Below are 27,724 nucleotides of genomic sequence, written 5' to 3'. Positions count from 1 at the left end.
GGGAATTTGAGGGGACTTGGTATGTTACCAAAGATTCTCGCAAATTTCTACAGATGTAACGTGGAGAACATTTTAACTGGAGGGGCCACTGCACAGGATCAAGAAAAGCTGCAGAAAACTGCAGCCAGCTTCATCATGGGCATTAGCCTCCCCAGCATCAAGAACACCTTCAATAGGCGATGCCTCAACTAGGGTCCTTCCATCTTTAAGGACTCAGGACATGCCCTCTTCACACCGCTACCATCGAGGAGGAGATCCATGAGTATAGACACACACTCAACGTTTCAGGGACAGCTTCTTCCCTTCCGCCATCAGGTTTCTGAATGGACATGAACATTATTTCACTTTTTTTTGCTCTCTTTTTGCTCTACTTTCTTAATTTAATTTTTTATTATATATCTCTTATTGTAATATATAGTTTTTATTATTACGTATCACAATGTACTGTTGGCACAAAACAATAAAGTTCATGACACAAGCCAGTGATATTAAACATGATTCTGAAGAAATGGTTGGTGTTCCAAATGATAGAAGCAATGGACAGCAGTCAAATACTTCATTTCTATTTTTTTAATTAGTACATAAAAACAACAGTTCCAAAGTCTATACTTAGTCTTAGGTGCATAAGGAAGTGGGTATAAGAGCAACTGTTCTCCCGTAGACACAAGGGATTCTGCAGATGCTAGAAATAGTGAGCAACACACTCGGCTCAGCACGTCAGCAACATCTGTGGAGGGAATATGCGTTGACATTTTGGGCCGAGATCCTTAATCCAATCTTCTCACGTGAATTTTTTGAGATTTATGTCAATGCTATGCCAATGTAATAATTTCACTTCCCTCCACTGTTTAGTCTTCTTAGGTTCTTGCACTACGTCCTGACTTCAGGTTATTGCCTGATAATTTCTCTGATACTTCAGTCTCCTATTGGTAACTGTGTGTGTGTGTGTGTGTGTGTGTGTGTGTGTGTGTGTGTGTGTGTGTGTGTGTGTGTGTGTGTGTGTGTGTGTGTGTGTGTGTGTGTGTGTGTGTGTGTGTGTGTGTGTGTGTGTGTGTGTGTGTGTGTGTGTGTGTGTGTGTGTTTCAAAGTTCAAAGTAATTTCGAAGTTTAAAGTAAATTTATTATCAAAGTTTATTGTTGAGGCGAGTGAAGTTAACCACGCTGGTTCAGGAGCCTGATGGTTGAAGGGTAATAATAGTTCCTGAACCTGGTGATGTGGGACATAAGGCTCCTCTGCCTCTTTCCCACTGGCAGCAGCAAGAAGAGAGCATGCTTCTTCAACCTGTTGCTATGGGTAACTCCTCTGAGGACACCTCTGACTGGGTGTTCAAAGCAAGTGTCCCAGTGAGGGAGGGAACCAATACTTATGGTTTCCAGTTTTATGCTAACATTCTGCTTCACTGCAGAAGCAATCTCATACATTTCAGTGTCCATGTATTTAGCACAAAACCTAATTATTTACAAGAATTGTCTTTTCTGTTTTCAAGTGACCTGTCTTCAAATCTGATTAAAGAGTTGCCGCGTTCAGCGTTCAGAGGCCTTAAAAACCTGAAACAGATGTAAGCTACCAGATTTCTCAATTCCTTTTCTAAAATTTAGACAGATTTTGACCTTTTCCATTCTTAAAGAGGTGAGATAGCTTGAACCAAGGATAGGCCATTTGGCCTATCAAGCCTCTTCATTCACAGGCTGGTTATTTCATTAAGTAATCTATATTTTTGGAGTTTTACCTTGATAATGATGCCTACGTTATGAGACTTATTGAAAAGGTAAAATAAAATAGAAGTATAGTGAAAGGAAAGGGTAACAAGAGATTCTGAAGATGCAAGAGCAACACACACCAGATGCTGGAGGAACTCAGCAGATCAGGCAGTATCTACGGAGAGGAATAAACAGTCAATTTTTCAGGCAAGACCCTTCATTATCACTGGAAGGGAAGGGGGAAGAAGGCAGAATAAGAAGCTGTGGGGAGGGGAAGGAGTACAAACTGGCAGGTGACAGGTGAGGGAGAAGATGCATGGGTGGCAGGGGGGGAATGAAGGAGTGGGATGCTGGGAAGTAATAGGTGGAAGAGGTAAAGGGATGAAGAAGAAGGAATCTGATGGGAGAAGAGAGTGGTCCATGAGGAAAATGGAAGGAGGATGAGCACCTGAGGGAGCTAATGGGCAGGTGAGGAGAAGAAAAGGCATAAGAAGGGAGCTAGAATGGGGAATGGAAAAAGAGAGAAGGGGAGGGGGAGGAATTACCAGTTGTTAGAGATATTGATGTTCATGCCATCAGGTTGGAGGCTACCCAGACAGGATATGAGATGTTGCTCCTCCAACAATTCAGGACTCTGCAGCAAGGCCAGCATTTAATGCCCTGGTGGATTATTCATGTTGAAACCATTTGGTATGAAGCTGTTTGATCAAAGAGCACTGTTGGGATGAGCCCATGCAAACTTTCTTAACTGATTGGATGCTTGACAAGGAAAAGATGGGTTGCAGCTGTGAAAAAAACACACTAAATATCTTGTCACTAAAGGCAGCCTACACCCTTAGAGCTATTTGCGAAAATGAAAGAAAATACTAGCAGAATGAAAAATAAGGATGAAATGAAATGTTTATAGAATGGAAACTTGCTGGAACTTTAAGGCTAAATACTTACAGAACAATTTTGGAAACTTTGTATACTTGATGCAAACTAGCAAATCTTTTCTGGTGTTTTCCAGGAATTTATCAAATAATCCTATAAACTATTTTCATGTGGATCAGTTTGATGACCTTATATCTCTCAGGTCACTGTAAGTATAGTTTTATTTTCCTTGTTGGTAAAATATGTGTGTTTTCTAGACTTTCAGTCTTCTTTTCATTGTAGTCAACCAAAACCAAACTCACCGCTGGCAGCTAAAATTACCTACTCGTTAAAGGTGCTGAACGAGGTCAGAACTTCAAGTTTATAAATAAGTATTGTTGGATTTTATCTCAGCCTTTTTCCACTTGTGAGTGGTCTGTAATTAGGTGCAATGAACTCTCTTTAACAAATCGCATGTTTCTCTTGTGGCAACTGTAATTAATTCTTCCCTCTTCTTATGCGGTGGCTTAAAAAGGAATCAGAAGATGAAAATGGGTCATGTGATATGTTAGTCAGAGAAGATTAAGGAGAATCCAAAGAGATTTCACAACTACCTGAAATGACTTACCTGGGGTAATAGTGAAAGCAGGCAGTTTGGTGGATACATAATTGGCTTCATGGCAGAAAGCAAAGAATGATGGTGGAAGGTTGTCTTTCAGACTGAAGGCCTGTGATTATTGGTGTTCCCCAATGGCTGATGCTAGGATATTTGCTATTTGTCAGCTCTGTCAAGGATTTGGATGAGAATACACAAGGCAAGATTAGTAAATTCACAGAAGATAATAAAATAGGTGGTGTTGTAGACAGTGAGGATGATTGTCAGGAATTACAAAGGGATCTTAATTACTGGTTAAATTGGTCAAGGAATGACAAGTTGGGTACGTGTGAGGTGTTTCCGTTTTGGAGGACTTTCACAGTGAATGGTAGGACCCTGAGGAATGTTGTAGAATGAAAGGACCTAGTTTGCTGAGAGTGGCGATTCAGGTAGACAAAGTGATGAAAATGGCTTTTGACTGAGTATAGAAGTTAGAATATTATGTTGCCTTTGTACATAACTTTGTACACAACTCCTCAGTCTACATACAACACAGTGCAACTGGTACCGGACTTCCTAATGAACAGACCTCAGATAGTCAAGTTACACAACCGCTCCTCCTTCCCCATCACCCTCAATACAGGTGCTCCCCAGCCCATTGCTGTACACTCTGCACACACATGACTGCATGGCCAAACACCTGAGTAATCACATTGTCAAGTTCACCGATGGCACAATAGGGCAGGGCTCATCACCAACAATGATGAGATGGCCTACAGAGGAGGAGGAAGTGCTTGAGGCCCGATCCTCAATGTCAACAAGACAAAGGAGATGGTTATCGACTTCAGGAGAACTCATACCACTCACACCCCTCTTTACATCAGTGACGCAGCAGTGGAGACTGCGAGCAGTTCCAAACTCTTGGGAGTGCACATCTCCCACAAACTCTCATGGTTCCAGAACAGATCCTACACAATCCCCAATGTCTCTACCTTCTGAGGAGGATGAAGAGATGATCTCTGCATATCTATACTCACATCCTTTCACAGATGTGCGGTAAAGGGTATCCTAACTTCTGTATCACTGCATGGTATGGAAACTGCACTGAGACAGACAGGAGGGCTCAACAATGGGTAGTTAACACTGCCCAGTGCAACTACCCACCATCAAGGACATATACACAGAAAGGCGCTGGAAAAAAGCCAGTAACATCTTGAAGGATCACACTCACCCTGTTCATGGACTGTTTGTCCCACTCCCTTCAGGGAGGAGGTTATGTAGTGTTCATGCCAGGACTATCAGACACAAAAACAGTTACTTTCACCAAGCAGCAAGGCTGATCAACACCTTTACCCACTAACCCGCCCCTCCACATCCCACACCACCACTATTTTATCATTTCCAGTCAGAGTCACCTTATGTACAGACACTCCTGTGCCCAGCATCATTTTATGGACATACAATCAATCTATGAATGTATATAAGCTACTTAAGTATTTATATTTATTGTATTTTTATTATTATGTTCCTTATCTTGTTGTGTTTATTTCTGTGTTGCATCGGATCCAGAGTAACAATTATTTTGTGCTCCTTTACACTTATGCATAGGAAATGACATTAAACCATCTTGAATCTTGATGAGATTGCATTTGCAATATTGTGTTCAATTTTGGTCACCCTGTTATAGGAAGGCTGTCACCAAGCTGAAAAGAGTGCAGAAGAGATTTATAAGAATGTTGCCAGGACTCAAGGGACTGAATTATGGAGAGAAACTGAGCGAGCTAGGACTTTTTTTGATTGGGACACTGAGGAATGAGAGTGATCTTACAGAGGTGTACAAAATCATAAGGGACTAAGATAGGGTCAATGCACACAGCCTTTTTCTCAGGGTTGGAGAATCAAGAACTAGAGGGCATAGGCTTAAGGTGAGAATGTGAAGAATTAATAGAAACCTGAGCGGGAACTTTATCACCTAGTGTGAGCTGCCAGAGGAAGTGGATGAGGCAGGGATATGAACAACATTTAAAAGTCACTACAGCAGGTACTTAGATAGGAAAGGTGTAGAGGGATTATGGATCAAAGGTGGGCAAATAGGACTAGTTTAGATGGGAATTTTGGTTGGTATGGACCAGTTGGACCAAAGGGTCTGTTTCTTTGCTGTATAACTCTATTTAGTTGATTTTCTCGATTATATTTATGTTCCATTTAATAGCCTTTTGTATGGAATCTGATCAAATGCCATCTGTCAGTCCATATAAATAAAATGCATGGCATTTCCTCATCGCCTCTTTCTCCAAAAAAATCAAATGGACTTCTTAAAGTTAAACATCATCTGAAAACTGAGAAGGAATTTTGGACCATCGAACTTCACAGCACAGAAGGAGATTATTGGGGCTGATATACCTCTGTCTGAAAGAGTCAACAACAGCTCCCCTCCTACCTTCCCTTTTACCTTTTAAGCTATTTTTACCTCAACTTGTTCAAATGTTGGGAAATTTAGAGGAGATGATGCAAAGTCAGGACAGTGGAGATGATTTAGCAGTAAATGATACTAATAAAATGCAAAATAACAAGGGGACACAAAATGAGAACAAGGCAAAGCAACAAGGGGGTAGAAGGGTGGATTGGCAAGTTTGCAGACGACACAAAGGTTGGTGGTGTTGTGGATAGTGTTGAGGATTGTCGAAGATTGCAGAGAGACATTGATAGGATGCAGAAGTGGTCTGAGAAGTGGCAGATGGAGTTCAACCCAGAGAAGTGTGAGGTGGTACACTTTGGAAGGACAAACTCCAAGGCAGGGTACAAAGTAAATGGCAGGATTCTTGGTAGTGTGGAGGAGCAGAGGGATCTGGGGGTACATGTCCACAGATCTCTGAAAGTTGCCTCACAGGTAGATAGGGTAGTTAAGAAAGCTCATGGAGTGTTAGGTTTCATAAGTCGAGGGATAGAGTTTATGCGTCGTGGGGTAATGATGTAGCTCTATAAAATTCTGTTTAGGCCACACTTGGAGTACTGTGTCCAGTTCTGGTCACCTCACTATAGGAAGGATGTGGAAGCACTGGAAAGGGTACAGAGGAGATTTACCAGGATTCTGCCTGGTTTAGAGAGTATACATTATGATTAGAGATTAAGGGAGCTAGGGCTTTACTCTTTGGAGAGAAGGAGGATGAGAGGAGACATGAAAGCAGTATACAAGATATTAAGAGGAATAGATAGAGTGGATAGCCAGTGCCTCTTCCCCAGGGCAGCACTGCTCAATACAAGAGGACATGGTTTTAAGGTAAGGGGCGGGAAGTTCAAGGGGGATATTAGAGGAAGGTTTTTTACTCAGAGAGTGGTTGGTGCGTGGAATGCACTGCCTGAGTCAGTGGTGGAGGCAGATACACTAGTGAAATTTAAGAGACTTCTAGACAGGTATATGGAGGAATTTAAGGTGGTGGGTTATATGGGAGGCAGGGTTTAAGGGTCGGCACAACATTGTGGGCCAAAGGGCCTGTACTGTGCTGTTCTATGTAACTGAAGACGAGGAGAAACTGGTTGAGGCTGGTTTGTTTGCATGAGTGAACAAGGATTGAATGAGAGCTGGGTTTAAATAGGCTGCAGGTAATGAATGGGAAACTCGTGGCAAGTGACTCCTGTTAGCTGGGTGGAGACTGGGAGGTGCCTACCCCTGCATGCTTGACATCAAAATAAGCAATGAATTCTAGTTCTGCATCGTAAGTTTCAAAAAATAATTCTAAATGAATAATTATGGTATATTATTTAGGGCAGCAGTACGGACATTAATTACTGACCACTAACTGGGAACCACAGGACTAACCACTGAGAATAGGTTTTGTCATCTTAGTTAATCAAATATTGAGTTGCTCTATTGACTTTCATGTTAACCTTTGTGTATATATTCTGTAATTCCAGCTTATTAAACCATTTCATTTCAAAGTTTTTAATGCACTTCACTCACTCCCATCCTCATGACTGTTTATTTTATTCAGAGATAAAATACGGTAACTGGCCCTTCCGGCTCTATGAGCCCATACTGCCAAATTACACTCATGTGACCAATTAACCTACCAACCCATACATCTTTGGAATGTGGGAGGAAGCCAGATCATCAGGAGGAAACCCACATGGTCACAGGGACAACGTACAAACTCATTACACATTGCAGCAGAACTGAACCCGAGTTGTTGGTCATGTAATGGTGTTACGCTAACCACTATGCTTCTGTTATCCACATTAAGTTATATCATGGAACAGAGAATCATCAAAGCTTTTGAAGATCTATGTCAGATTTTACGATCAACAGTTCCATGCTTTTTATTTTTCAGAGTACTGGATGGTATCAACATTTTGAATATTGAGACCCGAATGTTTGTGAACTTGAAGGAGCTCTCTTACATGTATGTAACGACTCTGCAATAGAAATAGTTCTGGAGAGATAACACAAATAAGGAACAGTGTTTAGTAGCTCTGGTAAAACATGTCACAGATGCTACTGCTAATCAATTGGAGTTTATTAATCTATTTTGCATGTCTGATAACTTGTATAAATTCAATTTGTAAATTTTGGTTCTGCCGTGTAACACTAAACTTGGTAAGTTCAAGAGTCTTAAGAATGCATATTAGAATGAGAACTTTGAAACAAGCCTTTCAGCCTAAATGGTCCACAACAGGTATTTGTACTCTTCATGTCCTTTCTTTCAAAATATTTTTTTCTAAATGGATAGATAAAATAGCATAGGCTGGTGAGTATATGGAACGAGCTGCCAGAGGAAGTGACTGAGACAGGTACAATAGGATCTTTGAAGAAGCATCTGCATTGGTAAATGGAGGGATGGAGCTCAGAGAGATATGGGCCAAATGCAGGAAATTAGTACTGGCTGGTCAGCATGGACTCATTGGACCTTAGGGCTTTTATCCATGCTGTATTGCTTTAGGTCATTTTCCTTGACCCCTAATCAATGTCCCCTAGTTACTCCCTCAGAAATAATTGAATTAATTGGCATCTATTTCAGGGAATATTCTCATACAGAATAGTTTTCCTCAGTCATTTCTTTCCATGAAGTATTTAAGTACAAAAACTATCAACTCAGCAGATACCTTAATTTGGTTTAATAATCTTTAGGCTATATGTTTCCTAAAGGTAATTGTGTACCTTAAGGAACTACCCAGTCACTTCCACAGAGATCCATAATATGGTATATCTAACTCTTTGAAAAAGATGTGCCTATTAGCTCCCAGATGGGGCATAGTTATAAATAAGCTGGTCTGTCTTGGGAATGTGTAATATTTATGGCTGAAGCAATCATCTGAACACACGTCAGTGAGGTTTGCTTTCCTTTTGAACATTTTGGATTATTTAAATGAAAATATCACTGTTGCAAATGTATAACATGCCCTGTTAGTCATTAACCCAGCTCATAAATCTATCCAGGGGACAATCCATCAGCGTTTAGCATTTGGCTTGTGTGAGTGTACATGTTATTATAGAGTAACTAAGCTAATGTTTGAACTGTATGTCTTTGCTGTTCACCTTGTCCAGCCTCTGATTCTAAAGCAAGCATCGCTTTCTCTGTGTTCTTTTATTGTTCTGCCACTGACATATTTTATTAATGTCTGTTCTGTAATCCAATTTTGGTTTTTAAAACTGATAAATGCACTCCCTTAAAGGCACAATAGATGAAACTAATTTCCTACTCCAAATCAGTTAAGCACTGAGACTGCTAAGATAGTGAAATAAAATTTAAAGGAATTAGATACTGTACACTCAGCAGATTAGGCATCATTTATGGACAGTAAAACTAAGTTAATATTTGAGCTTAGTGAACTTTCTTCTAAGCATTTCCAGCAGTTTCCATTTTATTGCAATTACAATGAAGTTTAAGACCATAAGGTACAGGAGTAGAAATGGGCTATTCTATGAATAGGAAAGAATAGTCATTCATTATTTTTATTAACTTTATTTGTCACGTGTCTATCTGAACATTGAAACATACAGTAAAATTCATCATTTGCATCAACAACCAACACAGTCCAAGGATATACTGAGGTCAGCCCATGAGTGTCACTTCACTTCTAGTGCCAACATAGCATGCCCCCAACTTACTAACCCTAACCCGTGCGTCTTTGGAACGTGGGAGGAAACCAGAGCAGCCGAAGGAAGCGGATGCAGTTTTGGGGAGAATGTACAAACTCCTTATAAAAAGGTGTGGAATTGAACCCGGGTCCCTGGCACTGTAATAGCATTATGCTAACTGCTAAGCTACCATGCTGCCCTTCCATTTCATTTCTAACTCACTATTGACCAGGCCAGTATGGGACCTCAAGAGAGTAGGATGTCTAAGGGATGGCTTTTTAGAACAGTGGTTGTTGAGGCCACTAGGGGATCAGCTGTGCTGGATTGGGTGTTGTGCAATGATCCAGCGGTGATAAGGGAGCTTAAGGTTAAGGAACTCTTAGGAACAGTGATCACAATATGATCAAATTCACTTTGAAAACTGAGAAGGAGAAACTAAGATCCAATGTGTCAGTATTTCAGTGAAATAAAGGAAATTACAATGGCATGAGAGGGGAACTGGCCAATGTTGACTGGAAAGGGACACTAGCAGGAAGGACAGCAGAGAAGCAATGGCTGGAGTTTCTGTGAAAAATAAGGGAAGTGTAAGACAAATACATTCCAAATAAGAAGAAATTTTTGAATGGAAGAAGGACACTACTGTTGCTGACAAGTGAAGTCAGAGCCAAAGTAAAAGCAAAAGAGAGGGCATACAAGGAAGCCAAAGCTAGTGGGAAGATAGAGGACTGGGAAGCTTTTAAAAACTTGCAGAAGGAAACTAAGAAGGTCATTAGGAAGGAAAACATGAATTATGAAAGGAAGCTAGTGACTAATATCAAAGAAGATACTGAAAGCTTTAAGTATATAAAGGGTAAAAGAGAGTCGAGGGTAGATAAAGGACCAATAGAAAATGACGCTGGAGATATTGAAATGGGAGACACAGAGATGGCAGAGGAACTGAATGCGTATTTTGCATCAGTCTTCACAGTGGAAGGCATCTGCAGTATACTGGACATTCAGGAGAGTCAGAGAAGTGAAGTATATGCAATGAAAATTATGGCTGAAAAGGTGCTCAGGAAGCTTAATGAGGGTGGATAAATCTCCTGGACCTGATGGAATGCATCCTCGAGTTCTGAAGGAAGTGGCTGGAGAGATTGCAGAGCCATTAACAATGATCTTTAAAGAATCAATCGATTTTGGCATTTTACCGGATGACTGGAAATTGCAAATGTTACGCCACTATTTAAGAAGGGTGGGAGATAGCAGAAAGTAAACTATAGACCTGTTAGCCTGGCATCAGTGGATGGGAAGTTGTTGGAATCGATGTGCCTATGGGGGGGGACAAGTGGACAAGGGAGTCACGTAGGGAACGATCCCTGCGGAAAGCAGAAGTGGGGGGGGGAGGGAAAGATGTGCTGATTTCCAACGGGATCCCACTACCAAGCACATCCCTTCCCACCGATCTCCCTCCTGGCACCTATCCTTGTAAGCGAAACAAGTGCTACACCTGCCCTTACACTTCCTCCCTCACCACCATTCAGGCCCCAGACAGTCCTTCCAGGTGAGGCGACACTTCACCTGTGAGTCGGCTGGTGTGGTATACTGTGTCCGGTGCTCCCGGTGTGGCCTTTTATATATTGGTGAGACCCAATGCAGACTGGGAGACTGTTTCGCTGAATACCTACGCTCGGTCCGCCAGAGAAAGCAGGATCTCCCAGTGGCCACACATTTTAATTCCACATCCCATTCCCATTCTGATATGTCAATCCATGGCCTCCTCTACTGTCAAGATGAATCCACACTCAGGTTGGAGGAACAACACCTTATATACCAGCTGGGTAGCCTCCAACCTGATGGCATGAACATTGACTTCTCTAACTTCCGTTAATGCCCCTCCTCCCCTTCTTACCCCATCCCTGACATATTTAGTTGTTTGTCTTTTTTCTCTCTCTCTGCCCATCACTCTGCCTGTTCTCCATCTCCCTCTGGTGCTCCCCCCCCCCTTTCTTTCTCCTGAGGCCGGTGATAGAGAAAGGATACGCTCAGACCGAAGGCTTGAGATGTGTCTATTTTAACGCAAGGAGTGTTGTGAACAAAGTGGGTGAGCTTAGAGCATGGATCACTACTTGGAGATATGATGTGGTGGCCATTACAGAGACTTGGATGGCTCAGGGACAGGATTGGTTACTTCACGTGCTGGGCTTTAGATGTTTCAGAAAGAACAGGGAGGGAGGCAAAAGAGGTGGGGGTATGGCACTGTTGATCAGAGATAGTTTCACAGCTGCAGAAAAGGTGGACGCCATGGAGGGATTGTCTACGAAGTCTCTGTGGGTGGAGGTTAGGTACAGGAAGGGGTCAATAACTTTACTGGGTGTTTTTTATAGGACGCCTAATAGTAACGGGATATCGAAGAGCAGATAGGGAAACAGATCCTGGAAAGGTGTAATAATAACAGAGTTGTCGTGATGGGAGATTTTAATTTCCCAAATATTGACTGGCATTTCCCTAGAGCAGGGGGTTTAGATGGGGTAGAGTTTGTTAGGTGTGTTCAGGAAGGTTTCTTGACACAGTATGTAGATAAGCCTACAAGAGGAGAAGCTGTTCTTGATCTGGTATTGGGAAATGAACCTGGTCAGGTGTTAGATCTCTCAGTGGGAGAGCATTTTGGAGATAATGATCATAATTCTATCTCCTTTACAATAGTATTGGAGAGAGATAGGAACAGACAAGTTAGAAAAGCGCTTAATTGGAGTAAGGGAAATTATTAGGCTATCAGGCAGGAAATTGGAGGCTTAAATTGGAAACAGATGTTCTCAGGAAGAAATGTGGCAAATATTCAGGGGATATTTGTATAGAGCTCTGTATAGGTACGTTCCAATGAGACAGGTAAGTTATGGTAGGGTACAGGAACCATAGTGTACAAAGGCTGTAATAAGTTTAGTCAAGAAAAGAAAAGCTTACAAAAGGTTCAGAGAGCTAGGAAATGTTAGAGATCTAGAGATTATAAGGCTACAAGGAAGAAGCTTAAGAAGGAAATTAGGAGAGCCAGAAGGGGCAATGAGAAGGCCTTGGCGGGCAGAATTAAGGAAAACTCCAAGGCATTCTACATGTATGTGAAGAACAAGAGGATAAGACTTGAAAGAATTGGACCTATCAAATGTGACAGTGGGAAAGTGTGTATGGAACCGAAGGAAATAGCAGAGGTACTTAATGAATACTTTACTTCAGTATTCACTATGGAAAAGGATCTTGGTGATTGTAGTGATGACTTGCAGCAGACTGAAAAGCTTGAGCATGTAGATATTAAGAAAGAAGATGGATGTGCTGGAGCTTTTGGAAAGCATCAAGTTGGATAAGTTGCCAGGACCGTACAAAATGTACCCCAGGCTACAGTGGGAGGCAAGGGAGGAGATTGCTGAGCCTCTGGCAATGATCGTTGCATCATCAATGGGGACGGGAGAGGTTCCCGAGGATTAGAGGGTTGCGGATGTTGTTCTTTTATTCATGAAAGGGAGTAGAGATAGCCCAAGAAATTATTGACCAGTGAGTCTTACCTCAGTGGTTGGGAAGTTGATGGAGAAGATCCTGAGAGGCAGGGACATTGATAGGATACAAAACTAGGCTGAGAAGTGGCAGATGGAGTTCATTCCAGATAAGTGTGAAGTGGTTCATTTTGGTAGGTCAAATATGATGGCAGAATATAGTAATAATGGTAAGACTCTTGGCAGTGTGGAGGATCAGAGAGATCTTGGGGTTCGAGTCCATAGGATGCTTAAAGCAGCTGCGCAGGTTGACTCTGTGGTTAAGAAGGCGTATGGTGTATTGGCCTTCATCAATCGTGGAATTTAATTTAGGAGCCGAGAGGTAACGTTGCAGCTATATAGGACCCTGGTCAGACCCCACTTGGAGTACTGTGCTCAGTTCTGGTCGCCTCACTACAGGAAGGATATGGAAGCCATAGAAAGGGTGCAGAGGAGATTTATAAGGATGTTGCCTGGATTGGGGAGCATGCCTTATGAGAACAGGTTGAGTGAACTCAGCCTTTTCTTCTTGGAGCGAAGGAGGATGAGAGGTGACCTGATAGAGGTGTACAAGATGATGAGAGGCATTGATCGTGTGGATAGTCAGAGGCTTTTTCCCAGGGCTGAAGTGGGTGCCACAAGAAGACACAGGTTTACGGTGCTGGGGAGTAGGTACAGAGGAGATGGCAGGGGTACGTTTTTTACTCAGAGAGTGGTGAGTGCGTGGAATGGGCTGCCGGCAATGGTGATTGAGGCGGATACGATAGGGTCTTTTAAGAGACTTTTGGATAGGTACATGGAGCTTAGAAAAATAGAGGGCTATAGGTAAGCCTAGTAATTTCTAAGGTACGATGTGTTCGGCACAACTGTAGGCCAAAGGACCTGTATTGTGCTGTAGGTTTTCTATGTTTCTTTATGCAGTCTGTATCGGATCAAGAAGGTGGCTCATCCCTGCATTCAAAATTAGAGATGGGGAATACGTGTTGCCAGACCACAAAATTAAGAGAAGTGCAGTCCCATATGCTCCAGCAGGGTTTGAGATATAATATGCTCTCAGAGCTGATAGCATCAGAACTAGTTAGTTTAGTTACAATGTCATATAACAGAAGCAAAGAACAAATCAATGAAATATGAAATAAATTTCAAATAAAATGTTTTAAAGGAGAAAATTGTGTAAAATCCACAGAATAAATTAATACCTTACTTAAAGTGTGCTAAATTGCAGAAATTGTCCTAACTGAGGTTTGCAACAGGTTGTCATTACAAATTTAATCCATTATTATTGGGTTCCAGCATTTTAAGAATATTTCTTCTCTTCCATTCTTCTAACTTTTAGCACTTTAACAGTGCTAATGCTTTCTAGTAAATAACCCAAATCATCATTATATTTTTAGAAGCAAGAAAAATGAGTCTTAGCAGTCTTCATGTCTGGAGTAGGCATCATCATGAGCTCATCTTGACCATAACCTTTTCTGAAGTTCAGTGTAAAATAAGTTCTAACAAGTTCCACAGTCTGATTTAATAAAGTTTGAATACATTATTCTTGGCCCAGATCTTATAGCACACCTCATTTACTTATTAATTATTTAGTTTTTGTACTTGCACAATTTGCCTTCTTTTGCACATTAGTTGTTTGTCAGTCTTTATGTGTGGTTTTTCATTGATTCTTTTGTGTTTCTCAGTAGCTACTGTAAATTGCCCCCAAGAAAATGAGTCTTGGTATAGTATATGGTGACAAATATGTATTTTGATAATAGATTTATTTTGAACTTTGAACTTTTTATGCAAAAGGAGAATATACGAAGCATTTGCATCATACCACAAATGTTCTAATTCTTCGTTTTAAACTTTGCTAGATACTTTAAGAAGTTTGAATATTGCAAATATTCTCCACACGTACGGAGCTGCAAACCAAACACAGATGGAATCTCATCCTTTGAAAACCTGTTAGCCAGCGCTGTTCTACGAATCTTTGTGTGGTTTGTGGCATTCATGATTTGCCTTGGGAATCTCTTTGTTATCTGCATGAGGTCGTTCATGAAAACAGAAAACAGAGTGCACGCCCTTTCTATTAAGTCACTCTGCTGTAAGTGCTGCCAATCGACATGTTCTATAAATGACAACAATAAACCATTTCAATGTGATTGGAATGGCACAACACACGTAGCTGGAAACTGCCTGACTGTGTGAAATAATTAATAAGTATAAGTAAATATATTCTAATATAAAGCCAATATAAAATTAGTAGTTTAATGCCACTAAGATTCAATAAGCAATAACAAACTATGTTGGAAATACAGCATGCAAGAGATCCAAGGTTGCAAGTGATTATGTGAATTCCAAAGAAATATTGGCTCAGAGATTCCATTGTTCTTGGAAAACACCGTGTGGGCTAATGGATGGAGGTGGTAGGACGTGGGTGCATCAGTTTTCTATCAAGAACCCCAACATGTTATCACATTCATGATGCAGGACATCATTGGTGATGGCAAAAAAAGCAAAGCCTTAAATTTAAAGAGATTAAAGATAAAGGTGAGCTTTATTTGTCAGATGTACATCAAAATACCGAAACATAGAGTGAATTACATTGTTTGTGTCAACAACCATTGCAGTCCGAGGATGTACTGGGGGCAGCCCGCAAGTGTCACCATTGCGTGCTTACCCTAACACAAATGTCTTTGGAATGTGGGAGGAAACTGGAGCACCCAAAGGAAACTCACTCAGTCATTGGGAGAACGTGGACAGTGGCAAGAATTGAACCCGGGTTGCTAGTACTGTAAAGCATTACACTAACCGCTTACTCTACTGTGCTGCCACCAACTGTGCCGCAGCCAGTGCAAGAAGTCAGATAAGATACTGAATAAGGAGGAAGTGTAGTTAGAGGATCACATGGAATTGGAGGATTGGTGGTGGCATACAGGATTGGGGGGGTGGCGGGGTGCAAGGTTGGTGTCAGGGATGTTAATAGCTTCAGTTAAGCAGTTAGTACTGTCAGGAGTCTTGGAAATAGTAGCCTGCAATTTTTAGGGCTAGTTATGTGTTGGGGAGGAAGTGGGATTGATAAAGGTTATCTAGAACCTGGAGTCATTGATAAAACTACTTAAAAGAAGGCCTACTCAATGGAGTACTGAATGCTAAATTTTGAGTTTAGAGATGTTAAGATTCATGATTGGCCAGGGCATGAAGGGGTACGGGGAGAAGATAGGAGATTGGGGCTGAGCTTACAAAATAGTTCAGCCATGATGAAATAGCGGAGCAGACTCGATGGATTAAATGGCCTAATTCTGCTCTAATCTCTTAAGGTCTTTTTTAATTGTAATCCCCATTCCCATTCATTCAGGCATGTCTGTCCATCAACTCCTCTGCTGCCACCACGAAGAGACTCTCAGGGTGGAGGGGCAACACTTTGTATTCCATCTGGGTAGCCTCCGACCTGATAGCTTGAACGTCTGATAGTTGTTAACCCTTTTCAGTGCCCCATTCTGCCCAATTTTCCTCTTCTCTTCTCACCCACCTATCACCTCCCCCAGTGCCCCTTCTCCTACCCTTTCTCCCATGATCTACTCTCATATCCTATCAAATTCCTTCTTCTCCAACCCTTCATCTTTTCCACCTATCACCCCCTAGCTTCTTACGCCATTCCCCTCCCCCTCCCACCTGGCTTCACCAATCATCTTCTAGCTTGTTATCCTTCCCCTCCCCCCACATTCTCATTCTCACTTCTTCCCCTCTACTTTTCAGTCCTGATGAAGGGTCTCAACCCAAAATATCGACCATTTATTCCCCTCCATAGATGCTGCCTGGCCCACTGAGTTCCTCCAACATTTTGTATGTGTTGCTCTGGGTTTTCAACATCTGCAGAATCTCTTGTGTTTATAATTCCACAACTTTATTCAAAGAGTGGGGGAGGACTAGAGTAATGCTCATCTCTCAACCAAAACATAAAAAACTGATTATTTTTTTAATTGTGCCAGCTTATTGAGCCATAGTAGCTACAAGTGATCTAAAGCTCAACAGAGACAATATTTCATTGCCTTTCGATTTATAGCCTCTGGTCTTTAAGCAGATTGTCTGCTTTTGGTTGTGTTGGGCAGTCAGGAGTCTATAATTGAAGAGGCAAAGAGAGCTGGCTGGGAGATGGCAGGAGTGGTGGGATGGAGTTAGATATCTGGGGGCATTAGAAGAGAAGTCAGGATCAACTGGTTGTTAAAGGTACAATGCTGAGATCAGAAAAGGAATTGTGCCAGTCACAGCCAGAGAGTGGGGTTGAAGGGTAGCAGAGGAGTTCTGTCTGGGGTTGGCTGCATGATTAAAGGGAATGAAGGGGGCTGGTAGTATGGAAGTTATCACTGTGGTTCAGATTGATAGGTGACAAAGGATTTGAGAGCTGAAAAGAAGATAATGGTCAGGTTTCTGGGGAGGGATGGTTGGACAGGTCAGTAGATGGAAAAGACTTGGCTGGGAGAGCAGATCAATGGGTCCTCTACCAATGCCCCCTCCCCAGACAACTAACTCCCACCACCCTCCCAACTATCAATTCTATCCCCAACTTCCATCCATCTCTCCTCCCCTCTACAATTACAGACAGCATTTTATGTTGATTCATCTGATCTGTGGGCAAAGGGTTATGACTAGTCAGAAATCAGCATGAGCTAAATGGATGATGTATCACCAGTCCATGTCAATGGGTGAGAGGGAATGACAGAGGGTAGGTTTGGGGCTTGAGGTGTGTTGATGCAATGCATCTGCTGGACCTCACCATTGTTGCTTCCATGGCATTAACACATGAGATGCAGGGAGGTTCTACAAGAGATCAATATACAATCTTATTCAAATTTAATCAAATAAAGGACAAGAATGTGGAGTAACATGCAAAATGCTAGAGGGACTCAGCAGGTCAGGCAGCATTCTAAAGGAATAAAGAGTCAGCTAGCCAGTCCTGATGAAATGTTGACTCTCTATTCCTTGCCACAAATGCTGCTTGACCTGCTGAGTTCTTCCAGCATTTTGTATATGTTACTCTGGATTTCCAGCATCGGCAGAATTTCTTGATAACAAAAATGTCCTATCCCATTTGAATGCAATCATCTTCGTTGCAAAACTCATAGGAGTTTTTGAGATTATTTAAACATACATCATTTATGCAAGAGCAGTTACTTAATTTATTTCTGTGTTACTTTCTCAGGTGCTGATTGTCTGATGGGAGTCTACCTCTTCCTCGTTGGTGCTTTTGACATTAAGTACCATGGGGAATATAACAGGCATGCCCAAAAATGGATGGAAAGCACGAATTGTCAGCTCATCGGCGCCCTGGCCTTGCTTTCCACTGAGGTCTCTGTCATGCTACTAACGTACATGACTCTAGAGAAATACATATGCATAGTCTTCCCATTCAACAATTACAGCCCAGGCAAGCGGCAGACTTTATCCATGTTGATATTCATCTGGATTACGGGATTCATCCTGGCAGTAATACCCCTGTGGAACATATCCTTCTTTGGCAATTACTATGGAAAGAATGGAGTTTGCTTCCCTCTTTATCCTGATCAATTTGAGAGTCTTGGAGCAAGAGGGTATTCTACTGGGATATTTCTGGGTAATGCAATTTTGTTTTCAATTGTTTTGATATGGATTTTTAGGAAGTGGATACTTTCCCCTGAGTGAGAAAATGTGTATTATTCAAAACAAATATTATGTTCAACTCCTAGTATGCTAAAGCATTATCTGTGTCAAGAATTATTGTTCATCGTAATCTCCCACAAAAATATGCTCAGTGACCACTTTATTAGATACCTTCTGTACCTAATAAAGTGTCTATTGAGTGTATGTTGTGGTCTTCTGTTCCTGTAGCCCATCAACTTCAAGGTTCAATGTGTTGTGCTCTTCTGCACATCACTTTTTGTAACGTGTGGTTATTTGAGTTACTTACGGGGGCAGAATTTTAAGATGATTGAAGTAAAGTATTGGTGGGGGGGGGAATGTCAGAGGTAGGTCTTTTTTTTAACAGAGAGTGGTGGGTGCATAGAATGTGCTCCCAGGGTGGAAGAGGCAGATCTATTAGGGACATTCAGAGACTCTTAGATGTGCACATGCATTGAAGAAAAATGGAGCACCATGTAGGAGGGTAGGGTTTGATTGATCTTAGAATAAGTTAAAAGGTGGGCTGACGGGCTTGTACTGTGCTGTAGTGTTCTATGTTTTATGTTCTTTGAGGTTTGACAGGGAGAGTTGATTGTGAGGAGCCTGCAGATGTAGTGTATTTGACAAGGTGCCAGGGAAGACTCTGGTACAAAAAATTCAGGGTCCAAAGTATTAGAGGGGTGTTTTAGCATGGATTGAAAGCATAGCGTTGGAATAAACGGCTCTCTTCCCAGACTTGAACAATTTAATTGGTGGACTACTCACATATCAGTTGGAGGCCTTTAATTATTTACTTTTTACATTAATGACTTGGGGGAAATGACATTTTATGTTCCCAGTTTTGTTGATGAGATGAAAACAGGTGGAAAGGCATGTTGTAATAAAGGTACTATGATTCTGAAGAGGTGGTTCCTAGGAAATAAGAAGTGGTCCATATTTTCTAGTGTCTTACCAAGAGTCTTTATTGTCAAAGGGAAGTTTAGCAAAGGACCTTAATCTTGCAAAAGTGTAACGCCTATCTCTCATATGCCTTTTTTCTATTGTAGGCTTGAACTTGCTCGCTTTCATCATCATAGTCTTCTCCTACACCAGCATGTTTTATTCAATCCATAAAACGGGAGCACAGTCAGCAGAGAGGAGCCTTTTTTCCAGAGAGGTGACGATTGCAAAACGCTTTTTCTTCATCGTGTTCACTAATTTCCTGTGTTGGATCCCCATATTTATATTGAAGCTACTATCTCTGCTCAGAGTTGAAATAGCAGGTAAGAAATCAAAATTGGGTCAATTTGTGCAGCTACCAGCAATTTGATTGTTGCCGCAACTGCCAGTCACTATATTGCCCTTGCCTGTGGGTTTAAAGGTTGCATTTCCTTCTCAAGGAACAACTTTATTTACCATATACATTTATATGTATTAGGAACTAATTGTGATCTGTTGGTGCGACATGAAACAAAAGAAAAGGATTCAAGAATTATAAGAATAAAGAATTATTTCCCAGGTTTGTAATGTCTAATACCAGAGGGCATGCATTTAAGGTGAGAGGGGGTAGTTTCAAAGGAGATGTGAAAGGCAAGTCTTTTACACAGAGAGTGGTGGGTGCCTGGAATGTGTTTCCTGGGCAGGGGGTAGAGGCAGATACATTAGAGACTTTTAAGAGACATTTAGATGGGCACATGAATGTGAGGGAAATGGGAGGATGTGGACATGGTGTAGGCAGAAGGGGTTAGTTTGGATGGCTATTTGATTACTAATTTAATTGGTTTGGAACAACATTGTGGATTGAAGGGCATATGTTCATGTGCTGAACTGTTGTGTGTTCTATGTTCTATTTTGTATAAAACACTTAGAGGTTAATGTATGGGTATGGAATAAATACCAGCATGCATTTACAATGTAACCAGCATTGTAAAAAGTAGTTTAAAGTGTTTATAGTGCAGTGCAGTGACTTACATAATAGATAGAGGGGTGTGGGGAGCAACTAGAATGGTTGATCAGATGAACTGCCTGGGGGAAGAATTTTTTAAGATGGCGTGAAACGTTTGTTTTAATAGCTCCGTAGCACTTTCCAGAAGAGAGATTGCTGTTGGGTAGTTGCTGCAATGATTTTTCCCGCCCACTTCTTTGTCTTGGATACATACAAACCCTGCAGAGATGGTAGACTGCAGCCAATGACCTTTCCTGCTGACCTGACGGTTCGCTGTAGTTTTCGTATATTGTGAGAGGATGCTGAACCAAACCAGGTGGTAATAGCTGATGTGAGGATGCTCTCTATTGTGGCAGTGTAGAATTGCAACAGTATGTTCTAGGGAAGATGGCATTTTATCAACTGCTGCAAGAAGTACATTCTCTGCTGAGCCTCTTGGTTAATGAAGGAGATATGGTTATCCCACATGAGGTTCTGCAAAATAGTAATGCTAAGGAATCTGAATGTTATGTTTGGATGCATTGAAAATCTACTTGATATATAACTGCAATCTAAGTATTGGCAGCATGGTAGCGCGGCATTATAAAGCATTATACCAACTTCTAGGTGTTCAAATCCTGCCGCTGTTTGTAAAGAGTTCTCCCTGTGACTGCATGGGTTTCCTCAGGGCGCCGCAGTTTCCTCCCGTATGTCAAAGATGTACGGGTTGGGGTAAGTAAGTTGTGGGCAAGCTATGTTGGCGCCATAAGCGTGGCGAAATTTGCGGGCTGCCCCCAGCACAATCTATGGACTGTGTTGATCATGGATGCAAACAACGCATTTCACTGTATGTTTTGCTGTTTCGACATACATGTGACAAATAAAGCTAACCTCTCCAACTACAATCTAAGCATGCTTATGTCTTCTTTCTGAGTGAGGAGATATCACTGGTTTGCTGCTTCACCTCGCAGTGGACAGACATGCAGAGCCATCATTATGATTTGATTTACTGAATTCAAATAGAATAGATAATTTTATGGTGCAGTGTGGAGGAACAAACCTGATATACAGTATTTCCCTAATCAAATAAGCTCTGCATATAATAATCATCACATAACCACGATTGGAGGAGCTTCTTCTGACCAGTGAGCCAAAGAGACTCTCCAGCCATCTGTTCCTATGGTAGGCTCAGTCAGCCATTAGATGGGCAGTTTGGAAAGGTATGGCATAGTACAGTGTTCTGACATTGGCACTTAGCTGGGACAGATGGGAGGGCCTTAGTCTGTCTGCTTGGGAGTCAAGTGTGCAAAACTAGAAGGTTAGAGCCACTAAATATTTTTCTAGTGATATTTATATTCACCTAAATGGTACACAGATGAAAGAAAAATGGAGGGATATGTGGGAGGGAAGGGTTAGGTTGATCTTAAGAGTAGGTTAAAGAGTCGGCACAACACTGAGGGCCAAAGGGCCTGTACCATGCTGTATTGTTCAATGTTTATTTTATTTAGAAACACAGTATGGTAACAGGCCCTTCTGGCCAATGAGCCCACGGCACCCAATTACACCCATGTAACCAATTAACCTACTAACTAGCCCATACGTCTTTGGAATGTGAGAGGAAACTGAGGCCCCCAGAAGAAACTCACATGGTCACGGGGAGAATGTACAAACTGCTTACAGGGAGCGGCAGGAATTGAACTCTTGTTGCTGCCACTGTAATATTGTTACACTAACTGCTACGCTAACATCCTGCCCCTTGCTGTTCTAAATGCTCTACTTTGCTGGAATTAAGTTAGATAGCAATTTTTCTTCTGGTTAAAAATCCATAAACAGTTTAATCAAAAGGCAGATAAATCAACTAGAACAAGTATGCAAAAATAGGCAAAAAAACTATAGTTTTTAAATAACTATATGCATGCTGCCATTCACTCACAGAGTGGCAATAGTTGTTACTGTCCACATGGATAATTAATGTGAGCCCAAGAACTGAATAAAATCACAGCATTAAATAATCGATATGATTCATTAAAAAGTAATTTTGTGGAAGGAGTATGTCAGTACAGATAATCTGAACAATGGGTTTAAGCTATTGCAGAATAAGTGCGCCAATTAATGTCATGTTCTGATTAGATTCCTAGCTGCAAATCAACTCTAAATTCAAATTATCTGAAATCCTATGAGTGACTTAGTTAAGCCCATCATCCCTACAGGAGCATAGACAGCCGATAGCAACTCGCCAGAGTCTCTGTCCTGGACGAGTCTTGTATTAGCCCTAAATGATACATGACTGATCGGCTCTATGGTGTCCACAGACTAGTGGGCTTTCACCACACAATTACATATGTCTTGTAGGTGAAGATCCTTCCCCTCCCAGGGATGCGTTTTTTGGAGCTTCTGTTGGCGTTTCTGTAGCATTGGGTTTTTATGGGATGAGATTTGCAGCGCTATGCATAATTCTCCTCTTTTCATAGCTGGCCTTGGGAGTTAAGAATCTATTATGCTCTATGAATTTGTTCTTAAAAAGAAATGTACACTTATTCTTTATTAATACTTTTTTTAAACAGGTAATGTAACATCCTGGATTGTAATCTTCATCCTGCCAATAAACAGTGCCCTGAATCCAATCCTCTACACAATTACAACTGCGTCCTTTCAGGAAAAGCTAAAGCAGTGTTTGCAGAGCCAGGATTTTCTTGGGCCAACAAAGAGCCTCACAAGCAGCACACAATCGAGCAACGTATAGCAATCAATTCTGACAGCGACACTCAAAGGAGAGCAACTACCTTACTTCCCTAGATGAGTGGTTCCTGACAAAGTCAACAGAGTCATAGAAGAGTACAGCACAAAAACAGGCCCTTCAGCCCATTTAGTCCATGCCGAACCATTTAAATTGGCTACTCCCATCAATCTGCACCAGGACCGTAGCCCTCCATACCCTTATGATCCATGTACCTACTGTATCTAAACTTCCCTTAAACATTGAAATCAAGCTTGCATGCACCACTTGCATTAGCAGCTCGTTCCATAATCTGAAGACCCTCTGAGTGAAGAAGTTTCCCCTCATGTTCCCCTTAAACTTTTTAGCTTTCACCCTTAAGCCATGACCTCCCGTTGTTGTCCCACCCAACCTCAGTGGAAAAAGCCTGCTTGTATTTACCCTATCTATATCCCTCATAATTTTGTATATTTCTATCAAATCTCCCCTCTATCTTCTATGTTCCAAGGAATAAAGTGCTTACCTATTTAATCTTTCCCTATAACTCAGATCCTCCAGTCCTGACAGTATCCTTGTAAATTTCCTTTGCACTCTTTCAACCTTACTTACTTCTGTCCTGTAGGTAGGTGACCAAAACTGCAGACAATGCTTCAAATTAGGCCTCACCAGTGTCTTATAGAACCTTAACATAACATCTCATCTCGTGTACTCAATACTTTGGCTTCACTTACAAGTCCCCTGATGCCACTTTCAATGAGTTATGTACCTATGTTCCCAGATCCCTTTGCTCTGCAGCAGTCCTCACTGTGTAAGACCGACCTGGTTGGTCCTACTGAAGCACAACATCTCAGACTTGTCTGCATTAATTTCCATCTGCCATTTTTCAACCTCTTTTTCCAGCTGGTCCAGATCTCACCGCAAGCTCTGATGGTCTTCCTCACTGTCCACTACACCCACAATCTTGGTGTCATCTGCAAATTTGCTGATCCAGTTAGCCACACTATTATCCAGATCAATGATATAGATGACAAGCAACACCAGACCCAGTACCAATCCCTGGGGCACTCCACTAATCACAGGGCTCCAGTCAGAGAGGCAACCAACTATTACCACTCTCTGGCTTCTCCCACAAAGCCAATGTCTAGTCCAGTTTACTACCTTATCTTAAATGTCATGCAACTGAACCTTCTTGATAAACTTCCCATGTGGGACGTTGACAAATGTCTTGCTAAGGTTCATGTAGACAACATCTACTGCCTTATCTTCATCAATTTTCCTGGCAACTTCCTTGAAAAACTGATGTTTAGTTAGACATGACCTACCACGCATGAAGCCATGCTGACTATCCTTAATCAGTCCACGTCTATCCAACTACTCACATATCCCGTCCCTTAGAATACCTTCCAATAACGTTCCCACTACTGACATCAGGCTCACTGGCCTGTAGTTTCCTGACTGAATTTTAGAGTCTTTCTTAAACAGTGAAACACCATTAGCTATCCTCCAATCCTTTGGTACCTTATCTGTTGCTAAGGATGATTTAAATATCTCTGCTAGGGCCTCCATAATTACAGCACTTGCCTCCCACAGGGTCAAAGGAACACCTTGTCAAGCCCTGGGGATCTATCCACTCTAATATGCCTTAAGACAGCAAACACCTCCTCCCTTGTAATCTGTATAGGGTCCATGAAGTCGACACCGCTTTGCTTCATTTCTATCGAATCTGTGTCCATCTCTTGAGTAAACAGAGATGCAAAAAATATTTAAGATCTCCCCATCTCTTTTGGTTCCACACATGAATTACCATTCTGATCTTCCAGAGTACTGATTTTGTCCCTTGCAATCCTTTTGCATTTAACACATCTTAGGATTCCCTTCACCTTGTCTGCTCGGGCAACATCATGCCTTCTTTTAGCTCTCCTGATTTCTGTCCACAAGCACCTCATTTGTTCCAACCTGCCTATACCAGGACCTCAATATCTCTTAAAAACTGAGGTTCCCTAAAGCTGTTATCTTTACCTTTTATTCTGACAGGAATATACAAGATTTGTACTCTCAGTATTTCACTTTTGAAAGCCTTCCACTTACCAAGTACACCTTTGTCAGAAAGCAGCCTGTCCCAATCCACATTTGCCAGATCCTTTCTGATACCATCAGAATTGGCCTTTCTCCAGTTTAAGATCTCAAACCACAAACTCGACCTATCTTTTTGCATACTTACTATGAAACTAATGGTATTGTGATCACTGGATGCAAAGCGTTCCCCTACACAAACTTCCGTCACCTGCCCTGTCTCATTCCCTAAATGGAGATCAAATATCACAAACTCTCTCATTGGGACTTCTACGTACTGATTAGGAAACTTTCCTGAACAGATTTGATAAAGTCAATCCCATCCAGTCCTTTTGCTGTATGGGACTCCCAGTCAATATGCAATAAATTAAAATCAACTAGTATAACAACCTTGTGTCTGTGATCTCTACAAATTTGTTCCTCTAAATCCCGCAAACTATTGGGTGGTCTGTAATATAGCCCCATTAACATGGTCATACCTTTCTTATTCCTCAGTTCCACTCATCTAGATGAGTTCTTCAGTCTATTCTGACTGAGCATTTTCTCTAATAACACCACCCCTCCCTCTTTAATCCCTCCACACTGTCATATCTAAAACAACGGAACCCCAGAATATTCAGCTGCCAGTCCTGCCCCTCCTGCTATAATATCATAATCCTATGTGTTGATTCCCATCTGCCTTTCCTACGACATTTCTTGCATTGAAGTATACGCAGCTCAGGACACGATAAACCTTTTGATTCCTGACGTTGTCTGAGGTCTTACCAACATCTGCCTCCACCATCTCTCTACTAACTGTTCTGGCACTCTGATTCCCATGCCCCTGCAACACTAGTTTAACCCCCCCCCCCCCCCCACTATGCAGCAGTAGCAAACCTTCCTGCTAGGATATTAGTCCCCTTCCTGTTCAGGTGCAAACCATCTCTTCTGTACAGGCCTCACCTTCCCTGGAAGAAAGCACAATGATCCAAAAGTCTAATGCCCTCACTGCTACACCAACTACTTAGCCATGTGATAAAATGTAAAATCTTCCCATTTCCAGCCTCACCAGCACGTGACATGGGTAACAATCCTGAGATCCACAACCCTGGAGATCCTGCCCTTTAACTTAGCACCCAACTCCCTGAACTCACTTTGCAGAACCACATCACTTTTCCTACATGGACCACAACTTCTGGCTGTTCACCCTCCCACTTAAGAATGCTGAGGACTCCTGGCACTCAGGAGGAACATACCATCTGGGAATCTCGTTCTTGTCCACAGAACCTCCTTCCTGTTCCCCTAACTGATGAATCCCTATCACTACAGCTCACCTGTTCTCCCCATTTCCTTTCTGAGTCACAGAGCTAGACTCAGTGCCAGGGCCCGACCGCTGTGACTTTTCTCTGTTAGGTCATTCCACCTCCCCCAACCCCCCGACAGTATCCAAAGTGATATACCTGTTGTTGATGGCCAAAGGTGTACTCTGCACTGGCTGTTGAACCCCTTTGCCCTTCCTGACTGTCACCCAGTTTCCTGTGTCTTGCACCTCTCTATATATCCACTCTATCACCCCTTCAGCCTCCTGAATGATCCGGAGTTCATCTACCGTAGATGTCGGATTATAAGCCGCTACTTTTTTCCCACATTTTGAACAGCTTTGAACACTGCGGCCTTTACTACGGTGCGGCTAATGCATGATTTTTTTCATGCCGCCAAAAACATTTTGCCTCGTAACAGTAGACCAATAAAATTGATGAGTAGTTCACAGAGGTCCAATGAAATTGTACGATAAATCAAGCGCACTTTCACAATTAAATTATTGTAAATCAGTCATTTGTACTCACCCTCATCAACATGGAAAACACTCGAAGAAAAGCATTGTGCTGCCTTTATGGCAGTTATTTAGTTTATAATATTTTCGCTTAGTAATTCATTTTCTAGTTAAAGTTAGAAGTGTTTTAACTATATTTGTTTTCTGTACTACATCGCGGGATGCTATGACATCACACCCGGTTTCGCCGCGTCTTGTGGGAAAAATGCCAGTTTGCGATAAACGGGAAGGAGGGGGCGAGCACATTACGCGAGCGGCATTAGATCTGAGCGAACGCTGCTTTTAAGTTAAAGGCGATCAATAACTTTTCCTGGTAGGCTGCAGTATATATATTTTTTACCAGTCGTTAGGAGATATTGGAATGTTGTTCAGTAAAAAAAGTATACGCAACGTATATTTAAAAGTAGCCGCGTTACAGGCACGGTTCGAAAAAAAGCATTTGCAATATGTATTTGTTTATGTTACCATATGGATTTAATTAAAAGTTAAAAAATCCTCACGTGTAATATCTTTCTGTGTAAATATCTCATATTACAACGTGGGACACCTGCGGCCGAAAATCCGGTGCGGCCTGTACAAGTAAAAAATTGATTTTCTTTCTAAAATTAGAGCCAGCGGCTTTTAATCAGGTGCGCTCTGTAGTCCGGAATCTATGGTAGTTCCAGCTCCAACTCCTTAATGTGGTTTGTTAGAAGCTGCAACTGGATGCACCTTTTGCACGTGTAGTCATCAAGGACACTGGAGGTCTCCCTGACTTCCCACGTCCCACAAGAGGAGCATTCAACTATAACACTGTAATGTCATTATAACATTGAATGAGTATTACCGTCACACCTCTCAACAGAAGCATCACTG

General features: G+C 41.8%; 1 protein-coding gene across 1 annotated transcript in view; it reads left to right on the top strand.

Annotated features, from left to right (window-relative positions):
• Window positions 1-27,364, top strand: part of rxfp2l (relaxin family peptide receptor 2, like) — a 94,813-nt gene extending 67,449 nt beyond the window's left edge. Inside the window, exons 12-18 of the mRNA XM_073057891.1 lie at window positions 1,488-1,559; window positions 2,711-2,782; window positions 7,477-7,548; window positions 14,581-14,810; window positions 17,910-18,320; window positions 19,411-19,626; window positions 22,832-27,364. Of these exons, the coding sequence (XP_072913992.1) occupies window positions 1,488-1,559; window positions 2,711-2,782; window positions 7,477-7,548; window positions 14,581-14,810; window positions 17,910-18,320; window positions 19,411-19,626; window positions 22,832-23,010 (1,252 nt within the window). The 3' untranslated portion in view covers window positions 23,011-27,364. The remainder of the gene's footprint in view (window positions 1-1,487; window positions 1,560-2,710; window positions 2,783-7,476; window positions 7,549-14,580; window positions 14,811-17,909; window positions 18,321-19,410; window positions 19,627-22,831) is intronic.
• Window positions 27,365-27,724: the final 360 nt, after the last annotated feature.

Source organism: Hemitrygon akajei, chromosome 10 (genome assembly GCF_048418815.1).
Source record: "Hemitrygon akajei chromosome 10, sHemAka1.3, whole genome shotgun sequence".
Lineage (NCBI taxonomy): Eukaryota > Metazoa > Chordata > Chondrichthyes > Myliobatiformes > Dasyatidae > Hemitrygon > Hemitrygon akajei.
This window is presented reverse-complemented; position numbering and strand designations above follow the sequence as displayed.